At 43.8% G+C, this 22,715-nt stretch overlaps 1 protein-coding gene across 5 annotated transcripts in view; it reads left to right on the top strand.

Moving 5' to 3' along the window:
* Positions 1–22,715, top strand: part of SPATA13 (spermatogenesis associated 13) — a 328,681-nt gene that overhangs the window by 275,692 nt on the left and 30,274 nt on the right. The window contains exon 1 of one of the 5 annotated variants that reach the window (XM_019020528.4): positions 16,874–17,208. The exons of the other annotated variants lie outside the window; for them this stretch is intronic. Within the exon in view, the coding sequence (XP_018876073.3) occupies positions 17,154–17,208 (55 nt within the window). The 5' untranslated portion in view covers positions 16,874–17,153. Of the gene's footprint in view, positions 1–16,873; positions 17,209–22,715 lie in introns of those variants that run through there. 5 annotated transcript variants of the gene reach the window in all.

Consider the following 22,715-nt stretch of genomic DNA (forward strand, 5'->3'; position numbering starts at 1 on the left):
AGATAGCCTCCTCTCCAAGGAGGTGACGCTGGGGACAGGTGAGTAGGAGGCAGTGAGGCAGAGATCCGAGGGAGGAGAAGTCCTAGCCGAGGGAGCACCAGAAGCCCAAAGACAGGCAGGAAACATGATGTGTGTGAGGTTCAGCAAGGAGGCCACAGTGACAGGAGCTCAGGGAACAAGAGGCAGATGAGGATGTTGCAGGTTGGGAGGTGGGCTGAGGCTGGAAAGGGCTCTGCAGGTCATGAGGAGGCTGAGCTTGTTCTAAGTGTGGTGTGAAGCCATTGGCAGCAGGAGCATAGTATGTTCCGGTTTATGCTTAGAGAGGGAGGGCAGTTTGTGGGGGGAAAGGAAGAGGAACGGAGATTGATTTGAAGGCGATTGCATTAGTCCATCTGAGAAATATGGTAGCAGTGACCACAAAAGCCATCCCCATTTTCCGTGGGTGCTCATTTTCCCAGTGGTATGAAGAGGCAAAAATGGCCAGCCTTGGTTCTGATTCACTGTGGCCAGGACTGTGAACTCTGGAGGAAGTACTTCTCCCTTGGGGGGCACTAAATTCAGTTTCAACAGAGCAGAGTTCCTAGGTGGGAAGAAAACATTTTGCAAGTATATTATTAAGTAATCCTAAGAAGCCGCTTCTATGTTTACCCTTGGTTTCCGGCCCTGCATCTTCTGCTGTGGGCCAGCCTCTCCAAATTAGTCACTGCTTCAGAGCTTGCGTCCCATCCAGGGCAGTATGGCAACTTCTGGGTGTGTCTCCCAGCTGCCTCCGTAACTTCATTTTTATTTGGTTGTTATTGGGTGTGATGGGGTCATGTGCTTCCTTCTCTGTGACGTTCTGGGCCTGGATGGCGTGTGAGATACTGCGACAGGATAGGGGCCTTCTGGAGGATCCACAGAGTGCAGGAAAACAAATGCAAGCCCAGCATAAGTGGCCCTTCCAGTAGGGACAAATCACCACCCCCTCTATTATGAAAAGGCCCCACTGCAATCAGCTTTCCACAAGGGGCTGTCTGGTTCCTGCGGGGAACCGTATCATCAGCTTTGTTGAGGGGAAGGCCCAGACTTCCTGTGGTTTAGCCCAGGCTTGGCATCCATTTTTGCCACCATGGCCTTTTTCTTGCTTGCTTCTTTTTTTTTTTTTTCCTTTTTATGAACCCACTGAGCAAGTATCAAGATGACTAGGAAGGAAGACTGGCATCTAGCTGCACATTGGGACAGCATGTCCACATGATGATTGATTAGCCTCTCTTGCAATAAGGATTCATGTAGGATGGACATCATCTCATGCTCTGCGGGTATTCTGATGTAGCCAGTTATACCCCTTCCCCAAACCCATCCTCAGCCCATCTTGTTCTTTCCACATTCCTCCAGGCCATTCAGCCAGGCCATTAGCTCCTAACCAGGAGTGCACACGAGCTAAATCCTTCCCTTGCCAAAGCCATCTCTCCTATCCAGAAAGGCTTGGGAAGAGTATTGCTTACATTCACCGCCGGGAGTTTCCCTGTCCTGAGGACACAGTCACCAGGCTGATGGTAGGAGTTCTCTTTGAGAAGCTATGAAGAAGACTTGCAGTAGGATGCCTACCCTGAGGCTCCCTGGCTCTGCTCCATCAAGAGGCCTGAGTCTGGGAGTTGAGTGAGGGCCCTCCCTTGTCTTCTCTGTCATGGTGGCTCAGGTCGGGCTCTGCTTGCCAGCCCTGGAGAGTTCCTCCTACACAATGTTGTGGTACCTTTGTGGAATCACTCATCTGTTTTGTTCCTAGGGACCCCGAGATCAGTTAACAGCACAACCAGAGATTTCACAGGTCAAACCATTCAGATGACCAAGCTGGCCCTGCTGTGTGGTATAGTAACTATGCCCACCTTTTTCCCATGACAGATGTCCCACCCCCATGGAGGACCAGGTCTGCATTGCAGTGGAACCATCTCTCAGCAGCATCTCTGGCCTAGAGAGATTAGCAGTACATTAATTATAAAAGCTGCTGTCACATGGGAGATGCAGCCCAAGGGGTGGTGAGACTCACGTGATAGACCATCTCTAGCATTTCCATCCCAGTCCTGGAACTCCTTCCTTTCTACGCACTGAGAGTTTTAGGTTTACATACCAACAAAGTGCTAGAATGGCATCCAGCTCAGTAAGCCCACAAATTGAGCTCAGTAAACCAGCTGTAAAAGCATCATTTTGAGACACGTTGGGGAGATTTTCAGATGAACTGAATATTTGGCAACATGAAGGAATTATTTTTAATTTTGTTAGTTGCGATAAGATAGTGCAGTTATTTTTAAGTCCTTGTTTGTTATAGATAGGTAGTGAAATACTTTCTGCATAAAATATGATATGTGAGATTTGTTTTAAAATACTCCAAAAAAGTTGGTGGGAAATAGTTGAAACAGTATTGGCAAAAGATTGATAATCGTGGGTTCATGGTATTATCTGCTTTTGTGTGTATTTGAAATTTTCTGTAATATCAACTTTTAAATAATAATGAAAGTATATTTCTCCTCCCTGGTCAAGTATTCTCAAAATCTTGATAACCAAAGGTTGGTAAATGGATATAAAAATAGAGCTAGACAGGAAGAATAAGTCCTACTGTGACCACAGTTAATGACAATGTATTGTATAGTTCAAAATAGCTAGAAGAGAGGATTCAAATGTTCTTAATACAAATAAATGATAAGTGCTTGAGGTAATGATATGCTGATTACCCTGATTTGCTCATTCCACATTGTATACATATATTGAAATATCACACTGTACCCCATAAATATTGTACAATTATTATGTGAGTTTAAAATAATAATACAAAAAACTCTCCAAATTAAGTAGTATCCACAACTAAATTTTTCTCAAAATATAGAAAATTGAACATTGCATTTAATTTTTTTTTTTAAAGAAATGAAGGCAGAGTCTTTCTAGGTGAATGGAGCCCTCCCTTCTGAGAACTTGGCAGTGCCATGCTGTGCTCTTCCTTTCTCTCACCACTTTTCTCTGGCCCTGTTTGGAGCACCCGTCTTACCTCTTGCCAGCCACACAGCCTGCGAAGGCCGGTCATGTGGGACAGGCCTGAGTCATGTTTGTAGGCTACTGGGTGTGTTATTTGGGATAATAGAGTTGGGATAATGAATTTCAGTGGCACTTATTGGAGCCTTATCGGAGGGAAGAGTGACAACCTGTAAACACCACTGCATTGTTGGGGATGGTGTTTGTGGCTTCACCTTCCTTGGGTTTCAGGAAGGATGCCTACACTGCTAGAAGATTTTCCTGGGGAATTATCTTTGCCGCCTTTGCTTTGCTTTCAGTGAAGCTTTTCTCTTTCATTTGAGACAACTTACTCCATCACAGCCTACCTAAGCTCCTAATTTTTTTGTACTTAACATTGGGTTCCAACCATACTTCTTCCTTTAACCAGTCTGTTTATGTTGATCAGAAGTCAAATTTGATTGCTTTTCAGAATTCTTACTTTGAATTTCCCTTCGTCTCTATTATCCATTCCCCTTCTCTTTCTACGTATCTTGTCCAGAGTTCAGATTAGCTTGCTTTTCTTGTCTTCCAGAGAGGAGAGTGTCCAGTTTACTTCGCTGTTAGACTTGAGTGGGAACTTCACGGAGACAAGCAAAGGACGAATGCACACCCATGCACCGAAGTCAGTCGATATGGGTAGACCCCTTTCAAAAAAAGATACCTGGTCTGTTACATTTCTTGAAAGCCCTTTAGTTAACCAGTAAGTACACCATATTAGAGCATTTAGTAATACTGCGAGATAATAAAAGAGGAACGTCAAGATGAGGTACAATAATAGCTAGATATAAAAACTACAGAAAGTGCCCTTTTTGAGGGGACACAAACTTGGCAAGTTGACTTGCTTTTAAAAATGTTTCTAACTTACTGAAGTAATTGCTCAATTTGATTTTTTAAATTTTTACTTTTTTTTGGCAAATATAGTTCTTTTTTGCAAGCTAGAAAAGAGAAGCAAATTGACCCAGTCTAGCCCTCTAGTGAGCTAGGCTGAGTCACTCATTCTTTATCGGAGTGATACAATAATACGAATTGCTAGCAGGCAGGTTGTAAAACTAAATCATAACCACCAATCCACATTTTTCATTAGGAAACAACCAAAAATTGAGTCCTTTAAAGGCAGGTTATAAATAAATAACATCTTGATCTGTGAAGGGGACAGCATGACCCAAATTTTATGCCAACCAGCCTGTCTGAGAAGCCCATCTGAGCTGGCCAGTGAGTGGTGAAGAGAGGAGTGCTTTTGAAAACGTGCTCTGAAACGATAAGAATTCTGGATTCTGGGCAGGTGTGGTGGATCACCTGAGGTTAGGAGTTCAAGACTAGCCTAACCAACATGGTGAAACCTCATCTCTTTCTCTACCAAAAATACAAAATTAGCTGGGTGTGGTGGCGCATGCCTGTAATCCCAGCTACTTGGGTGGCTGAGGCAGGAGAATTGCTTGAACACGGAAGATAGAGGTTGCAGTGAGCCTACATTGCGCCATTGCACTCCAGCCTGGGCAACAAGAGTGAAACTCTATCGCAAAAAAAAAAAATAAAAAGAATTCTGGATTCTGCCTGTCAATAAGAAAGCAAGTAAAAAGTGTCACAGATGTGCGAAATTGGTCCTTGTTTATACTGGAGTTTACCATGAGAATGAAGAGTTCATCTCAAAAAAAAAAAAAAAAAAAAAAAGGCCAGGCACGGTGGCTCATGTCTGTAATCCCAGCACTTTGGGAGGCTGAGGTGGGCAGATCACTTGAGCCCACGAGTTTGAGACCAGCCTGGTCAACATGGCAAAACCCCATCTCTACTAAAAATACAAAAAATTAGCCAAGAGTTGTGCGTTCCTGTAGTACCAGCTACTCAGGAGGCTGAGATGGGAGGATTGCTTGAGCCTGGGAGGCAGAGGTTGCAGCGGGCCAAGATCGCACCACTGCACTCCAGCCTGGGCAACAGAGTGAGACCTCCTCTCCGCTAAAAAAAAAGAGAGACTGAAAAGTTAGAGATATGAGTGAGGAATAAGATACTTAAATTTTGAAAATAAATGTCTTAGTGATAAATCCAGCATGCTACATTTCCCCTTTTACCACAAGAACAAACAAAGGACTATTTTAAAAGAAATGCTGAGTTCTAAACAGAACACTTTCTACCACAGAAACAGGTCCTCTTCCCCGTACGATCAAGGTTACTGCTCTTCCACTACTCAGGTCCATGTCAGGAGCTTTGTCAGGGCAGGAAATTGATAAAAGGAGAGCATATCCTAGCTAGCCACTGGGGAGCAAGGTTAGCATCCTTGGGGTGGACCATCCATATGGGTAAGCTGTAGTTTTGATAAGAATCTGCAGGCTGCCCGTGAGCATCTCGTCTCATGCCTGGCCTTGTGCACTCTGAGCTGGGTGCTGGGCCTCCCAAGAACCCCTGGGGCCCAACAGGCACGTGCAAGTGACCCTGCAGGAATGCTGCTACCTCCTTGCTAAGCCCGAAAGAACGGGGAAGACCACAGCTCCCAAAGGTCTTAGGGAATCTTATGGGGGCTCTTGTGAACAGATCAGTGCATCTTTCTGCTGCTGTCTGCAGGGAGGGGGCAGAGCAAGGGGCTTCCACCCACGTGGCCGCCAAGTGGAGCCATCCCCACCTGCCATCCCCAAAACAGCCCCCCAGAGCCTCACTTACTTTCTTACTCTGGTAGATGTTTTCTGCACAGAATTGAGGCTGGTCTGTATAAAGAAAAAACAAAAACGTACCAAGACATTTTCCAGTGAGTTTAAGGCTCAGTGGTTTCAAAGTACAATTGGGGATTATCATTCAGGGGGTGACATTCTTTCCCTGTCTACCGCTCTGGTTTTTTCTGTTTGATTTTGTACTGAATGTATACATCCCCTTAGAAATGGAAAAGATTTACTTATTTATGTATTTATTTACTTTTCTCTATTTAGGGATTAGTATTGGTTGTAAAACCTCATCAGCTCAACGTTATGATACTTTGATGAGCTTAAAATTATTGGGAAATGCTATAGGAGGGGCCAGCAGGGCTTAATCAATGAGTATTGTCTCAGGAAATGTCCAGGGTGCTCCGAAACCTTTCTGAATTGGATTTTATTTTATTGTATTATTATTATTATTTTAGATTTTCTTTAGAGACAGAGTCTCACTCTGTTGCCCAGACTGGTCTCAAACTCCTGGCCTCCCACCTTGGCTTTACAAAGTACTGGGATTAGAGGTGTGAGCCACCACACCCGGCCTGAGTTGGATTTTAAATGTGCTTTTGGTTTTGAAGATACTTCCTTGATTTCGATCCATTTAACAAATACATATGTCCCTATTATAAATGAGGCACAGTACCAGAGGCTGGGCAGTTCTGAGGAAGCTAGAGAGTGTTCCTACAGAGCTGCCAGTGTGGTGGATGAATGGGAAAAACCGCCACAACTGCACTCACACTGAGTAGAAACGGGGAGCATGTCAGTTGGATCTGGGCTGTCCCAAGCCCTCATGGAGGAAATGACCTCAAATGAGGCTTTAGGGATGAAGGGAGTTAGATTAAGTTTGTTGTTAGGGGTAGTGTGTTCCAGGCAAAAAGTGGAGGCCAGAGAAAGGAGAGCACATCTGAGAAGTTGAGAGTAGGGTAGCCTAAGAGAAAACTACACTGGTCAGGTCACAGTGTCCTCCAGGCCTCTGTAAGGAGTTGGCAGATCCCACAGTGTGGCCTGCGCTTGCCTTCCTGGCTCCTCTTCACTGGTCCCACAAGTAGAGTTGTATCCTCACCGGGAGTCAAGGGCATGACCCCACCAAGCCTGTTTATGGCAGTTGCTTTATTATGATGATATGGAATTGATTTAGATATTATGTAAGCAAATAAAATGTGAATATGAGACTGAAAGGGGACTTGGCATCTCTGACAATGAAATAGAATACTTTGGAGAAACCCAATGAAACTCAATAAAAGTGAATTGTTAAAGAAAATTCTATCAAATTAGGTGAGAATTGACAGCTTGGAAAAAATGGAAAAATCGAGGAGTCTATATTCAGATTGTTTCGCCAGTGTCTCTGGTTTTATTGCTCAACGTTAAAGAAGCCAGAACTGGAAATCATAGCGGACGCATGTGGGTGTGGATTGTACAAGAGACAATGCAGAATTCTAGTCAGTTGATCGTACACAGGGAGCCTTGTCCTACATCATGACAAAGGTGAATGATTGCACCTATGTATGCCTTAAGTTATGTTCATGGCATGCGTGCATGGGGCACTTTTTTTTGGCTTAGGGCTTTTAGGCAGCCCGATTGCTACAAGTCAGAGGACCTCAGCTCCAGGTCAAGGCTGCAGCAGGATGCAGAGGAGGAGGCTGAGAGGTGGGCCTCCCCTAAGTTCAGGCTGCCTGGGAGGACAGAGCCTGGACAACTGGGAGTCACTGAGGGCTTTTGAGGGCCATGAGATGATCAGATGTGCATTTCAGAGAGATCATTGGCTGGATCGTGGAGGACTGGAGACCTCAGGAGTCTGTTGCCTCGGAAAATGATAGTGGCACTGGAGATATGAGGAACTGAGAGGTCGAGGTAATTGTCTGGATGTTTGGGGCCAGGGAGCAGCCATCCGTGCTGCCTCTGATGCCTGGCTGACAAGGAGCCTAGGAGAAGAGCATGTTGGTCAATTGGGGAGCTTACTCCATTCCAGGCAGGTCAAGTCAGAGCGACCTATGGGCAGCTCGATGAAGATGACATCACCATATCCTTGATTTTGAAGCTCTGATTTTGAGGAAGGGGACCCAAAGTTAGAGATGAAGATTTGGGAGTCATCAGCAAAGTGGTTCTTAAAACTCTAGGAAGGAGTGTGATATGAGTTGGGGTAAAAATGAGAAGAGGATCTTGAACCATGCTCTGAGGACCAACATTTGGGGACCAGTGAAGGCAAAGAAATTCACAAAGAAAATAGAAAAAAAGTAGCCAGGCAGGTTAAGCGGTGTCCCAGATGTCAAAGGAAGCCAGGGCTTCCAGGTGTGAGAGTGGTTCACACTGTCAAATGCACCAAAGTGTAGAGAGAAAAATACCCACTGGATCCAGTGGCAGGGAGGAGCTTCGTGCCCTTAAAAAAAAAAACCGGTTTCAGTTCAGCAGTTCAGTGCTAGGGCAGGGCCAGAATGCCATGGGAGGATGTTGGGGGAGTTGTCTTAAAATTGAGGTATTTTATCTATTTTGCTTAAGCTGTGTTGATGGTTTTCTGATTTTATAGCTCAAAATATCCCATAAAGGCTCAGGACTAATGAAAAACAATTTGTTAGGCTATGATATTAACAATTATTTTGTCTATGTATTACCAGTATCTGAAAGCTTGTTAATATGAATGTGTCAGCGTTTATTCTCACTGAATGTTTTTCAAAGAGATGGGAAGATTACACATCAGAAAGTTCCGTTTCTTGATTTAGAATTGATATTAATACCCAACATTTAGGAAGTAGGGGAATTTAATCATAGGAAGTGCTTATGTTGTTTCAAATTTGATTTTTTAAATGAAATTAATTGAATTATGAGAAATTACTGAAACATTTCTTTGAAAAGTCTTGTAGTAAAGAAATTTATTCAGATTCTTTGTATTTTTTGTTTGTTTAAAACAAAGTTTTTTGGATTTTTTTTAGCTCTTTTGTGGTTGTTAAAATCCTACTTCTAATTTGTTGGAATAACAAATTTATGCACTGATAGTTTGATCAGATCACACCACGTTTCTGTTTTTTCTTAGGACTGTCAATAGAATAAGGCAGTAAGAATTCTTGATTCATAGCCTAAGTGCATCACAAAAGGGAGGTTACTCATACAGTTATTCTGGCCTTATTCTGTCCTAATTATTATGAAAGTTAATTTTCTTATTAACAGACCTTTGGGTCAAAAAGTGAGAGTGTAATCCCAATCCTTGGGCAAGTCACTTAATCTCAAAGTCTTCATGTCTTTATCTGTAATGGGAGAAACTAATATGATCTGTCCCACAGATGTGGAAGAATGACCTGGCACACAGTAAGTGTGCGGTAACTATTACTAATTAATTAGGGAAGCATTAACTATACAGGGGACAAAGGCAGTGATGAGCAGGAAACTGTTTACATCCAGAGTTCTGAGTTACTGATTTAACTGTGCTAATCAGCAACTTAGCTTAGACAAGTCATTTAGTCTACTTAGTAAAGTCCTAGAGCACTTGGAGTCTATATGGAATAATATACTGTTTATTATCCAAATATAAGTTAAGCAAATTTAAAATACATACGTTCAGGTTATTTAAAAAAAAAAAAAAGAAACTTGACTGGGTCTTTTTTATAGATTCTCTGGGCTGCAAATTTTAGGTATTATCTAATGATTTTTCATTGTATCACCCAGAGACTCCACTGAATTTTTTGTTAAAAGGAAGGAAAAAAAGAAAAGCCGTAGCAGGTGTTGAGGTGTGCGTGATACCTTTGAAATGACTTTAAGCATCCCATAACATCTTTTTGTTCTCTTGTTTTTTGAATTATCTCCTGCTGCTTCTGCATTTTACTCAAATCGATTTTCAAATATTTTCTTTCAATAAAGAATCAGAGGGAAAATAGGAACTTGGGATTTACTTGCTTAGTGCCTGTTGCGTGATAGCAGCGGAGCTCTCAGGAAAGCTGGTTGGAGAATTGGTGATGGAGCACTTGGATTGCTAGGTGGGGATGCCGTGAGCCTTGCCACATTCCCTTCTCCCCCCACATCTCACTTTATACTCACGCCAAGGAATATTGGCTGTTGATTATAGAGTCATCCCTGGTTGTCTGAGGGGGATTGGTTCCAGGACTCTTCAGACATCAGACTCCAAGGCTGTGCAAAAGTCCCTGATATAAAATGGCCTAGTAATTGCATATAACCCATGCCCATCCTCCATATACTTTAAATCACCTGTAGATTATTTAAAGACCTAATATTAATGCAATGTAAATGCTATGTAAATAGTCGTTATGCTGCATTGTTTAGGGAATAGTTACAAGAAAAAAAGTCTGTACATATTCAGTACAGTCACAGTTTTTTAAATGTTTTCAATCTGCGGTTGGTTGAGTCCACAGATGTGTAACCCACAGATACGGAGGGCCAACTGTGTTTACTTACAAAACGAGATGAATCAATTCACTTATCAGTACTCGCAGCAAGTGTTTTCCTGACTGCTAAGACTGCCTATGGTAAAATCCCTGTATTCTGACTGCTGTGAGACAGCCTGGATTCCACAGAGTCCGAAGGAATTTAGAAATTATGAAAGGCTTCTGTGTGCAGAACAAGGACTACAAATATGGCCTTTAGTGCCCAAAACCATATTGTCTGCAAGTCTTGGAGATTGTATTAGCTCCATAGCAGTTATCTTAGCTGCTGTTTCATGCCTCATTGTTGCCTATCAACGAGATTTTTTAGAAGGAATATAGTGTTCTATTTCTTGTCTCAGAAAAACATAAAGTATTAAACTTTTTTTTTGGCAAGCTCATGAAATGTCATCTTCTAGCAGTTAAAACATTCTCAGTTCTCAACAGCTAGAGTTAAAAAGTAAAAGTTATTGAAAATATCGTCTGTCTGATTACTAAGCTTCAGAAATTGGATTTTAAAAGAAGAAGAAAGAATATTAAAAGTCAAAGGAAGGAGAGCGAGACAGCTAAATGTCTAGTGAACCACCACCAAGAGCCAGTAGCACTCTGTACATATTCCTGGCCTGATCTTACAGACAAGGTCAGGCCTTAGAAATATTCAGTAACTTTTCCTAGCTTGGCTAAGCAAGATGTAATGAGTAGATAGTGGAGCTAGCATTCAAATGAGATCAAACTGAAAAACACAGATTGCTTTCCATTCTATTCAGTTTCCCGTATGTTTTCTCCATCACAAAACACAATATTGTCTAATTGATTTGCACAAAGAGATGCCTGTTGGCAGTTGTAAAGACCACGTCCCAATAATTGCCTTCTATTAAGACAAAGAAAAAAGTTATATTCCTCCAATCCCTGTTGTGTTCTTGTTATGTTTGAAATGTGCTCGGTCCTAAGGATCTGAAAATAACCAGGTAAATACAGAAAAGAAGTGAAATCTGTACTAGGCCCTGAAGGATGAAAAATCCACGTGTGCTTACAGAGAACAGGAAAACAATGGCCTTCAGCTGAAGCTGGCACCTTTTAAAGGACAATTTTATATTTATTTCTGCATTAATCAAAGTTCTAGTCAGTGCCCAGGTCCAAAGTATCTTGTTTGGAGCTGTGTTTGGAGAGGGTGGGATATTGAGTAGGGGTGAATGATGGAGGGGTTCATTGAAGCCGCTGAGAGCACATATTCGCTGGTTTTGTGTGTTCAGGTCCACATTGCTCCAAGGTGAAAGCAGTTGCTTTGAAGGCATGAAGAGAGGCACTTTTTCTTCATAGCTGTCTTGAATTGAAGCAGGCCGGGGCGAGTCTCACAGAGTTTGCCCTTGTACTTCAGGCTCCATTTCCTGAGCTGTGTATGATGGGGCCCGCCCCTCCTGTGGTGAAGAGTCTGTGGCTGCTGAGTGGCATTTCAGTCAGACCTGAACTGAGCCTGCCTTTGCCCAACAGGAGTCGGCCTGCTGAGGCAGCATCTACCCGGCTCATCAGTTTGTGCTAGGACATGCCGTGCCCTGTGTTACGTTCAATGCCTTTCAGGTTCCTCTGGAAAGGAGCATCACTGTGACCTGTAGATTAATAATCATGTTTGTCTTTAATCCATTCAGAATGAAGAGGTCACTCTGGGCACTCGATGATTTATGGGAATGGACATTGGCCTGAATAACTGATAGCAAATGTAGCGAAGTATTTCCTGTGAAGGACTCTCCCATCCCAGCTTTAGAAAGTGCAGCCCTGTCTCAGCTGTGGGAGATGGCCAGTGATGTCCACAGGTCCTGGCTGTGTCACTCCTGATTCTGTGTAGTCATTGTCCATATGGGAGTTGGGATTATGGGTCATTCCAGCCCGTGGCAGCCTTGGTTCTTGGCTGATGTGCCCATCCTTCCGCCCATGTCCTAAAGCTGATGGCCGTGCTTTCCCAGGGGACAGCATGACTCTCCCCTGGGGCCTGCCTCTCTGCCTAGCACCTGTCCTGTAGTTCTTGGTAATGGGGCCATATCAAAGTTAGTGGGGACATAAAGTTCCAAGGATATTCCTGGGTTCTGGATATGTCTGTACCATGAAGGGAGGCAGCTGCTTTGCAGAAACAACAGGGAAGCTGCAGCAGGTGGGAAACTTTGGTGCTGGTCATCTCTCTGCACTTAATTCGGAGGTGATCATAGAAGAAAATATCTACCATGTCATACTTAAAATAAGAAGATATCAGAAATGTGGAGCTCAAAGGAACCTTAATGGCCACTCAGTCTCAAGAACCTTAATGAACCTACTCAGTCTCCAGAAATCCTCCTGGAGAGGTCAAGTGCTGACTACTGTTCTGAGTTTGAGATACTGCTATTAACTTGCCTCTCCAAGAATTTTATGACATTTCTTTCCCATATGTATGTAAATATATATGGGTTTTGGGACCAGCTTACCAAAAATAACTTTCTGTATCTATAGAATAAAATTGATCATAACATCCTATGTGTTTTCAACATCTATTTTTAAAAATTAATTTTAATTTTTATAGAGATAATGTCTTGCTCTGTCACCCAGGCTGGAGGGCAGTGGCCCAATCATAGCTCACTGCAGCCTCGAACTCCTGGGCTCAAGGGATTCTCTCACCTTAGCCTTCTGAGCAACTGGGACTCAAGGCATGTGTCACCAAGCTGGGCTAATTTTTTTATTTTTTGTAGAGATGGGGTCTGCCTATGTTGCTCTGGCTGGTCTCAAACTCCTAGCCTCAAGTGATCCTCCCACCTTGGCCTCCCAAAGTGCTGGGATCAAGGCATGAGCCACCACACACAGTCTTCAGTGTTTATTTTGTCCTCTCTGATTTCTCAACATTTCATATTAATATGTAAGTTGGATATCTCCACTCCTACCTACGGATCTGATCCCTGTGCTTAATCCTTTCAGTGTTGCCAATAATCAATGATGGTCATTTCCCAGTTCCAGTGAGGTAGTGGTATCTTATCCAAAGAGAAGAGATTAATTTGGGGGTTGGATTTTTCTTTTTTCTTTTTTTTTTTTTCCAAGGCAGGGCTTCCCTCTGTCACCCAGGCTGGTGTGCAGTGGTACAATCTCAGCTCTCCGCAGCCACAACCTCTCAGTCTCAAGTGATCCTTCCACCTCAGCCTCCCAAAGTGCTGGGATTATAGGTGTAAGCCACCAATGCCCAGCCAGGATTTTAAGACTTCTTTGAACTATGGTTTAGGTTTTCGTTGTAGGATTCTTACTGATCTGGTAAATGTAGGCTCTGATCACTAAAAAAAAAAAATTAAGCTGGAAGTCCTATCTCCTTGTTCTATCATGCCCCCTTTCTACATTAGTAGTGGCTTCTTCCAAAACTATCTTAGAAGGGTTGCTGGCTGATGTGCCCATCCTTGAGCCCATTTCCTAAAGTTGATGGTAGTCCTTTGCCACAGAATAGTGTGACTCTCTTCCCTGGGACTCCTCCGTCTAGCACCTGTCCTGTAGTGCTTGGTAATGGGGCCATATCCAAGCTGGTGGGGACATAAAGGGGTTGTTGGGTCACATCCTTTGAGAAGATGCCTGATTTCAAGGCAGTCTTTGTTTATTTACTTGTTTTCCTTCTTTTTATTTTGTTTTGCCTACACAATAATCTCTAGTGAATGCCTCTGGTTTAAGATCCTGTAATCCCAAGGATGTTAGTCTAGTGCCCTGACCCCGTCTCTGGATTGAGAGAAAGTGCTTGGGAAACAGAAACTATCCTCTTGTACCGGATGCCAATGAAAAGTGAAAGTGAGCAAACAGCCTACCAAGTTCTAAGAAAATGAGGCCAAGAGAGCTTTTGCTTTTTGAAAACTAATGATTTTAACCAAAAAAAAAAATGTTTGTAGAAAATGAAAACACTGGATTTTATTTGCCTCCTTCTGGAATTTAGGCTTTGTTGGAATGGATAACCTTGAGAATTAATTCCTACTTTCTGCTGCTTTGTGTCTGAGTATTATGCATTTTACCTTTTCATTCTGACTAAACTCAAGCCCACCCATTCATTCCATGGTCTTCACTAGTTAGAAAAGATACTGATATTGAAGATTTTGCCTCATGGCAGTGCTTCTCCAAGTATGTTGTATAGTTTCTTGAGTTGTCTAGAACAACACTTCTGAAACCTGAATGTGCATTTGAATGACCTGGGATGTTGTTAAAATGTTGATTCTGATTCTACAGACCTGGGGCAGGGCCCAGGAATCTGAATTTCTCACCAGCTCCCAGTCATGCTGATACTGCTGGTCCATGGGCCCTACTGTGAGTAGCAAGGCCAGAGGATACTTTCTTTTGGTGTAGAAATATGTGTTGTCATAAAAAAAGAGCGTCGTAGCCAAATACGATTGTTAAATTCTGTGTTAAAGAAGATGGCACAGCTGTCAGTGGGAACTTTTTAGAGCCTGTGATTACTGATGAATCCTGTAGGATATCCAAAAGCTAGATACAATATACAGTGGTTTTCAAACTCTTTTCTTGGAGCGTATTATGCCACTAGTATTCCATGAGATATACTTAGGAGACTTTACACGAGAGAGAGAGTAGTCTGCTGTGAAAAACAATATCGAGGAGTCTTTTGAGCCTATAATTTAATAAACTACCACCTTTATTGAGAATATGCCTCTATTGAATCAATTGTCTATTAAACATCTTAAGTATTTGCCTCTTTTAAATCATCTTTTTAAATTCCTGTAAGAGGCTGGGCGCAGTGGCTCATGCCTGTAGTCCCAGCACTTTGGGAGGCCGAGGTGGGCAGACCACCTGAGGTCAGGAGTTTGAGACCAGCCTGACCAACATGGTGAAACCTCATCTCTACTACAAATACAAAAATTAGCCGGGCATGGTGGTGTGCGCCTGTAATCCCAGCTACTCGGGAGGCCGAGGCAGGAGAATCACTTGAACCCAGGAGGTGGAGGTTGCAGTGAGCCAAGATCATGCCACTGCACTCCAGCCTGAGTGACAGAGCAAGACTCCGTCTCAAAATGAAATAAATAAAATTTCTGTAAGAGAAAGATTTTCAGCTGAACTGGTCATAAGAGTTTGTGTGATCGTGTGTGTTTTTCACTTGTAGTGCGGGTTACTAAGGCTATGAGTTTCCCAGAAAACTGTCCTTACCTGGATTTGAGGGTGGGATGCTCCAGATCAATAGAAATAGCCACAGATATTTGAAGATAAGAAAAGCCTATGATATAGTATATAGTCAACATGTGTGTTATTACTAATCATACAGCTTTCCATTCTGAGTTCATGCTGTGATTTCTCTGGGAACTAGCATGTTATTAAGGGACCTCAGGTTTTTTGGAGCGACAGCAGCAGCGTGACGGCTAACATTTATTAATCCCCAATGAAGAGCCAGTGCTTCTCTAAACACTGCAATATGTTCTCGAGTAACTCTGTGAGGATTATTGATTGGTGCTGCAGTTATCCCCACTCCGCAGATGTGGAAAGAGAGCTGCCTAGAGACTTGGAAACTTTCCCTAATTTTGTAATGGGAAAGCAGCTTTTGAACACAGGCAGTCTGACTCCAAAGCTCATCACTATAAAGCATGCATTTTACTAATTGGCACTATCACTTGTTTAACATGTATGTATGTGTGTATGTATGTATGTGTGTATCTATTTTAGAGACAGGATCTAGCTCTGTAACTCAACACTGGAGTGCAGTGGTGTGATTATAGTTTACTGCAACCTCGAACTCCTGGGCTCAAGTGATCCTCCCATCTCGGACTCCTGAGTAACTAGGATGACAGGCATGTGCCACTCTGCCCAGCTAATTTTTTATTTTTATTTTTAGAGACAGGATCTTATTCTGTCACCAAGGCTGGAGTACAGTGGTACGATCATAGCTTACTGCAGCCTCCACCTTCTGGGCTCAAGCAATCCTCCCACCTCAGCCTCCTGAGTAGCTGGGACCACAGGCACATGCCACTATGCATGGCTAATATAATTTTTTTTTTTTTTTTTTTTAGTAGAGACGGGACCTCGCTATGTTGCCCAGGCTTGTCTCAAACTCCTGGGCTCAATTGATCCTCCCACCTTGGCCTCCCAAAGTGTTGGGATTACAGGTGTGAGCTACCTTGCCCAGACCTAATTTTTTTTTTTTTAGAGATAGGGTCTTGCTATGTTGCCCAGACTGGTCATGAATTCCTGGTTTTAAGCAATCCTCCTGCGTCATCCTCCTGAGTAGTTGGGATTACAGGCATGAGCCAGCGGGCCCAGCTTAAACCCACATTTACTAAGAGATGACTGTGAGGTCACTACTTTGCGTATATATTACCTCATTGTTCATAAAGTTAAAAAGGCCGTGTCTTCTGCTTATGGGGAAATGGAAGGAAGCTCACTCTTTGTTAACAGTCATTTCACAATATGAAAGACTTGCTCATTGTAGATAATTTGGAAAGTATAGAAGAGTATAGAGGAAATAAAAACAACCCAGAATATATTACCTGGAGAGAACTTACATGTATACCTTTACATGTATGCCTTTACATGTATACCTTTTGAACAAAATCACTCTTTTAAAGTGATTTCATAAATTTATAGCTAACTTAATGTAATGTCATAACTCAAATTTTTGTCATACCACAGTGTGAAATCCTAACTGTATTTTTGAACTAAATGACTCCTGTGCTTTTCTCTTGTGAAATAAATACCTTTTGAAAAGCTCTCTGAAAGTTTAACTCAGGTTTTGGTTTTGTAGTTAAAAGCAGCACACACGATTTCTCCTACCTTCACTGAAGGCTCTCGGCAGCACCTGATGGCTTGTGAGTGTGTTTGTCTTTGGTGTATATAGGTTTTGCCTTAGTTTAGAATTTTCTCCTGAAGTTCCCCGCAATGTCACTGTAGCCACTAACCCTTGGTCACACGGAGTGTGGAGCCAGCTGTCAGTTTCTGGGCAGACTCTGGCCGGGAACGCACACAACGTCAAAGCAGTGAATAAGCGATTTCTGCAGTTCCCGTAGCTGCCAGCCTGTGCAGTCCTCTGTGATGCTTGGGGACCGGCTCCTCAGTCACACTCCAGTCCTGCTCTGAAGGTTGCCGTTTTCCAAACAGAAGGATGGTAGCTAGAGGGGAGATAGCAAGATTCTGGAGTCTGGAAAGCCTTCACTTGGGTATGTGTGCAAAGAATGGATTGTTGTACTGTGACATGTTGCCGATTCAGCTCTTTCCTTCCCAAGTTGCAGTTCTTCCCCTCTCTCTCTCTCTCTCTCCACTCTCTCTCTCTCACTCTCTCTCTCTCTCTCTCTCTCTCTCACTCTCTCTCTTTCTCTGCTGCTTGTCAGGTGTGAGCCTGTGGGGAAAAGCTCACTCTTTAGTAAAGGGTGCTGAGGATAGTTTTAGTTGTGGACATAGTCAGTTGAAGAAATTGGTTTTGTTTTTGGCACAGTTGCTTGTTTGGAGTAGAAAATCATAAAAATCAAGCCTGAACCATCCTTTCTGAGGAAGGGGTCTGGGTTTTGCTGCTGATATTGTTACTAGTTTTGCTGCTGATATTGTTACTGGTTTTTGCTTCTATTACATGAAATTCCTTTATTCAAGAGATGATTGGTGGTGTGTATAAGAATGTTTCTTGCTAATTGAGGATGTGTGAGGTTTAAGGCTGTGAACTGATCTTTGAAAAATAGTTTCCTGTTTCTAAAGTGACATTACCCAGTATTTGCTTACTGCTTTGTGCCTTATCTCCCGCTTTCTTTTTAGTATTTCTGTGAGTATTGTCTATTTGTCTATTCTGTGAGTATTGGACTATTTGGACTATTTAAATGTGAAAGAAACTTTGTACTCTCACACTAGGAAGCCATAAACTCTAATCCTCACATTCTTAAAAGGAAGTAAGAAAAAACAAGACTTCACAGACAGGCTTTTCCCTGGCTGCACTACATGGATACAATAGTATGCTTTAGAAACAGATCTTGTCTCTGTTTTTGCCCTAAATAGATGCCAGCGCCTCGCCTGAAATGAATGGGAACCGTAGATGGCAGCTCGAGGCAGCCTGGGGCCCTGTCAGAGCAGTACAGTTTGTAGTTTGTGCTTTCTTCCTTGTTTTGATTGGTTTCTGTGCTGCTGACAGAGAGAAAGCAGGGATGTGGTTACGGCTTCTGTGTCTGGTGGATTATCAAAACAAGACTGGTGTGTACTCCATTTTATGAGCCAAAATTTAGAAAAAGGAAAAAAAAAGTTGCCCGGCGATTTCTATATTGAGAACACAGACCACATGAGTGAGAGGGCTCGGTAATGCTAGCGAGACGGCACTGGCAAGACCTGGGTGGAGGAAGCGGACGTGCGGGTGCTCCCTCCCAGGGTTCCTGCACCCATGGCCTTGAGCAGGGGCGTGTTCATTCCCACCGGGAGTGCAGCCAGCATGAACAGGCAGGGGTGGGGGGCAGGTGGCCCCTGGCTCTCCTCCAGCATTCCTCCACCGCCTTCCACACAGGGGAGGCCGAGGGAAGCCCGACCCAGCCTCCAGCTCTGAGCGGTGCTCCCTCGGTGCTGCTGGAGAAACAGCATGCCAGAATCTGCCCTCTGCAGCCTTGACCCTCTACAGCAGTCCCTCACCTGCCTCTCTGAGAGGGGCCTGGGTCAGTGCACTGCGGAAACTGTTGCCACTCCTATATGCGCTATACTGAGTGAATACATGTAATAAAATGACAACAAGCACCATATTTAAAACAAATAATAAAGCTTGCCTATGGTGGGTTTTCTTTCCTTTGAGAGCTCTGAGAGGGCAGGGGGCAGGGGAGGGGTTGTGGGGCTCTGAAAGACCCTGAGGGACAGCCTAGTGGCTCCCAGGAGGACGCCACGTCAGGGAGGGCGGGTTTATGGGTTGTGTGCCATCTTGTGCTGTCCTGTCCTGTTCTCCTGTCAGTGTGAGTTGAAGCCGAGCCTGAGGCAGGCTCATAGCAGGATTGCTTTGCTGGCAGACACACCCGGCTTTGAATCCAGCCCCGCAACTTGGGGAAAGTTACTTAACATCTTTGAGCCACAGTTTCCTCCTTCATAACCAGACAGCAACACTCCAAGATGCTTGTGAGGCTCGCAAGAGGATTTATTCCAGCACTGAGCGCAGTGCCTGGCACACATTAAGATGCCAGGAAGCCGGATGGGTGATTGCTCAGGTCTGTCCAGCCAGTTGGGCAGCCGTCAGAAACTGGGAGGGCTGACGAGACACCAGCCCAGAGAGCTGTCAGGGAGCGGCAGAGCAGAGGAGAGGGCCCAGGATGGATCGGCAGGTGTCAGCCAGGATGGACGGGAGGAGCCATGCTCAGAGCCAGCAGCCCCAGGACGAGCAGCTCCTGGCTAAGAACAGAAGACAGGCACTGTGGGACAAGTCAAAGGTAAAACCTAAGAGCTCACCGCAAGACACAAAGAAGCCCAGAGCCAACGACGCCCCAGCTCCGAACTGGAGACGGGACAGAGGCTGAGTTTCGAGAGCAGGAGGGAGTGGAGCTGCTGGCTTGGTTGTGAGGTCTGGAGCCAATGGGGTGTTGGCTGCCCAGGGTGCAGGGCCCTAAGTTGAATACTGATGTGAAGCTATACATTAGGAGAATGATTCTTCAAAGCTCCTTAGACATTAATAACAGATTATCAGTGAGAGTTAATATGTCAGTTTCTAGGATTCCTTTTGATCTTATTGTTGTCCACATGTTTAAAAGATTGAAAAATACTATTTGTGAAGAATGGCTTGAAAGTCTAGATTAGATATACTAGTGACTTTTCCAACAGTAACAGTTTACATTCTGGAACATGAAACATATTTCATACTTTAATTCAGTCACCCAACACTGACTATTAAGCATGTTCCTTGTCCTTGAGAAAGTCATAGCTAGGATAAGAGTAGGGACAGGATATAAAGGGACAGATATAAACTTAATAATAACTATAATGTAAATGTGATACATATTTTAAAAGAGGTTAGTCTAACATGTTTATAGAACATCAAAGGCAGATATTGTTATGGCAGAGGATCAGGGAACTGAAAAATAAGTCATGGAACCATCACCAAGCAATGATGGTTACAACTTTTGTTTGTTGTTTGGTTGGTTTTTGTTTCCTTAAGTTTATTTTTAAATAGAGATGGGATCTTGCTATGTTGCCCAGGCTGGTCTTGAACTCCTGGCCTCAAGCAATCCTCCTGCCTCAGCCTCCTAAAGTGCTGAGATTACAGGCATGAGCCACTGCGCCCTGCCAATGGTTAAACTTTTGAAGGATGAGCCAGAATTTGATGGTCTGTTTTGGGTGGGAAAGTTGCTCCAGGCAGAGAGGTCAGCGTGGACGGATGGAAGGATTTTGTCCTATTTGTTGGAATAAGGAACATTCAGTGGTACACATTGGCTAACGCAGAGGTTTCCAGCCAATGCAATCAGAATCCATTGCCTGCAACTTGTGGCTTGCTGCATGGACAGGCAACAAAAGGCATATGTACTAGAACAACCTGAGCATGTTGTGTGGTTTAAGTAAGCTTAACCTGAAGGTCCAGTGGTTCCCAAATTTTTCCAGGTGTCAATCATTTGAGGAGCTTTTCAAAATAAATTCTCAGCCAACATCCTTCCCCACTACCACCACCCAACCTGACTCAGTGGCCCAGGGCAGGGGAGGATCTTTATTTTTCTAAACATTTTCCATGTGATTAGATGCCACGGGCCCTGGGTGTTTGGGAACCAATGAAGGGGGATGGACCCTGGAAATTGTGCATCATGTTTTGACGTTGTCAGTTCCTGTGACCCAGCTCTTTCCCTCTGTGTGCATCTCCGTGGCCTGAGCTCTTGGGGTTCACCCATAGTTTCAGCCCTCAGAGGAGCAGCCCGTGACAGCTGCTCCCAGCTGTGAACACGAGCTGCCCGCCTGGGCTTGCCATTTCCGTTTTTAAGATGGGAAGTCAGAATGGCTTATCTCAACTCTGAGGAAGTCTGAGCGATCAGCAAGAGGTTTTCTCAAATACATGGTTTTAGCAGATTATTTTAAGGGTGGGGGAATTTCCCTGAAGTCAAGGGAGGGGAAATTCCCCACCAAGGAGTGATGCTGGGTGGGAGATGCTGGCCGGGAAGCAGCTGCTCATTAGCTAGGCAGTGTTGGAGAGTGCCTCGTGAAAATAGCTAAATCTATGTCTCCTTCTTGTCAAGTGCCTGATGTTTAAGGGCTGTGTTAGATCTCACCTCCCTTTCATTTAACACAACACCTCAACCTCCACCCTGTTACCACACCCTCACCAGGACTACCCTCCCCCACTTATAAGTCAGGGGCTTTTTTTCCCCGATGTCTTCTCTAACTGTATTTGTAACAATCCTTCCAATTTAAAAAAATGACACCTCCTCTATGGCTACCACGTTGTTCTCTGTAGTAGTTCCTAAAGCTATAAGTGGCCAGGGCTGAAAATGTGGACTGGGGCATTCTACTCACTGACAGCTGCAGCCAGGAGGAAAGCAGAGATGGGGAGGAAAATGAGACATTTGTGTAAGGGATGGACTGGGGAAGGACCAATGCAGCCCCAGGAATCAGGGGCCCCCAGAGGGCAGTGTTTCTAGGAGTGATGGTTAACCATGGTTATTGAACAAGAGCATTATAAATTCACTTTATTCCATTTTTGGAATTGATAGTACTCTGTGGAACAGATGTGTTCTCTTGGAATTGTCCCCAGTCAGAGAGGCGCTGATGGTCAGCACGCAGTTTTGATGACCAAGGGTGTGCTCCTTCTACCTGACTGAAGCTGCGGGAAGTGTTGTAGAAAGAGCCTGCTCTGTCTGCTCTCATATTGATTGTATGTAGGCATTTGGGGTTTTAAAACTGATTTCAATTTGGAGCAGTGTTTGCTTCTTGTTTACAAGATCATTTCCAAAAATGGCTTTTTGGGCAAGGTGCAGTGGCTCACGCCTGTAATCCCAGCACTTTGGGAAGCCAAGGCAGGTGGATCACCTGAGGTCAGGAGTTTGAGACCAGCCTGGCCAACATGGCGAAACCCCATCTCTACTGAAAATACAAAAATTAGCTGGATGTGGTGGCACGCACCTGTAATCTCAGCTACTTGGTAGTCTTAGGCAGGAGAATCTCTTGAACCCTGGAGGCAAAGGCTGCAGTGAGCTGAGATCGCGCCACAGCACTCCAGCCTGGGCGACAGAGCAAGACCTTGTCCCCCACCCCTCCCCCAAAAAATGTTTTTTCCACACCTATTTTTTCAACAAAAGAAACTACAGTTGGTGAGAATGTGGAGAAATTGGAACTGTTGCGCACTGTTGGTGGGAATGTGAAATGATGCAGCCATGTGGAAAACAGTATGGAGAGTCCTCCAAAAATTAAAACTAGAACTATCATTTGATCAAGTATGCTAAAGAGTTGTAAGCAGGGTCTCAAAAAGATAGTAGCACATTACTCACAATAGCCAAGTGGTAAAAGGAGCCCCAGTGTTTACCCACAAACAGATAAACAGAATGTGGTGTGTATACTCACAATGGAATATTTTTGGTTTTTTCCTTTTTTAAAAATCAATGGAAGTGCTAACCAAACAATGGAATATTATATAGTGTTTAAAAAGAAGGAAGTTCTAACACTTGGTACACATGAATGGATGTCAAGGACATTATGCTTAGTGAAATGAACCAGCCATAAAAGGACATATACTGTATGATCC

Source organism: Gorilla gorilla, chromosome 14 (assembly GCF_029281585.2).
Source record: "Gorilla gorilla gorilla isolate KB3781 chromosome 14, NHGRI_mGorGor1-v2.1_pri, whole genome shotgun sequence".
Lineage (NCBI taxonomy): Eukaryota > Metazoa > Chordata > Mammalia > Primates > Hominidae > Gorilla > Gorilla gorilla.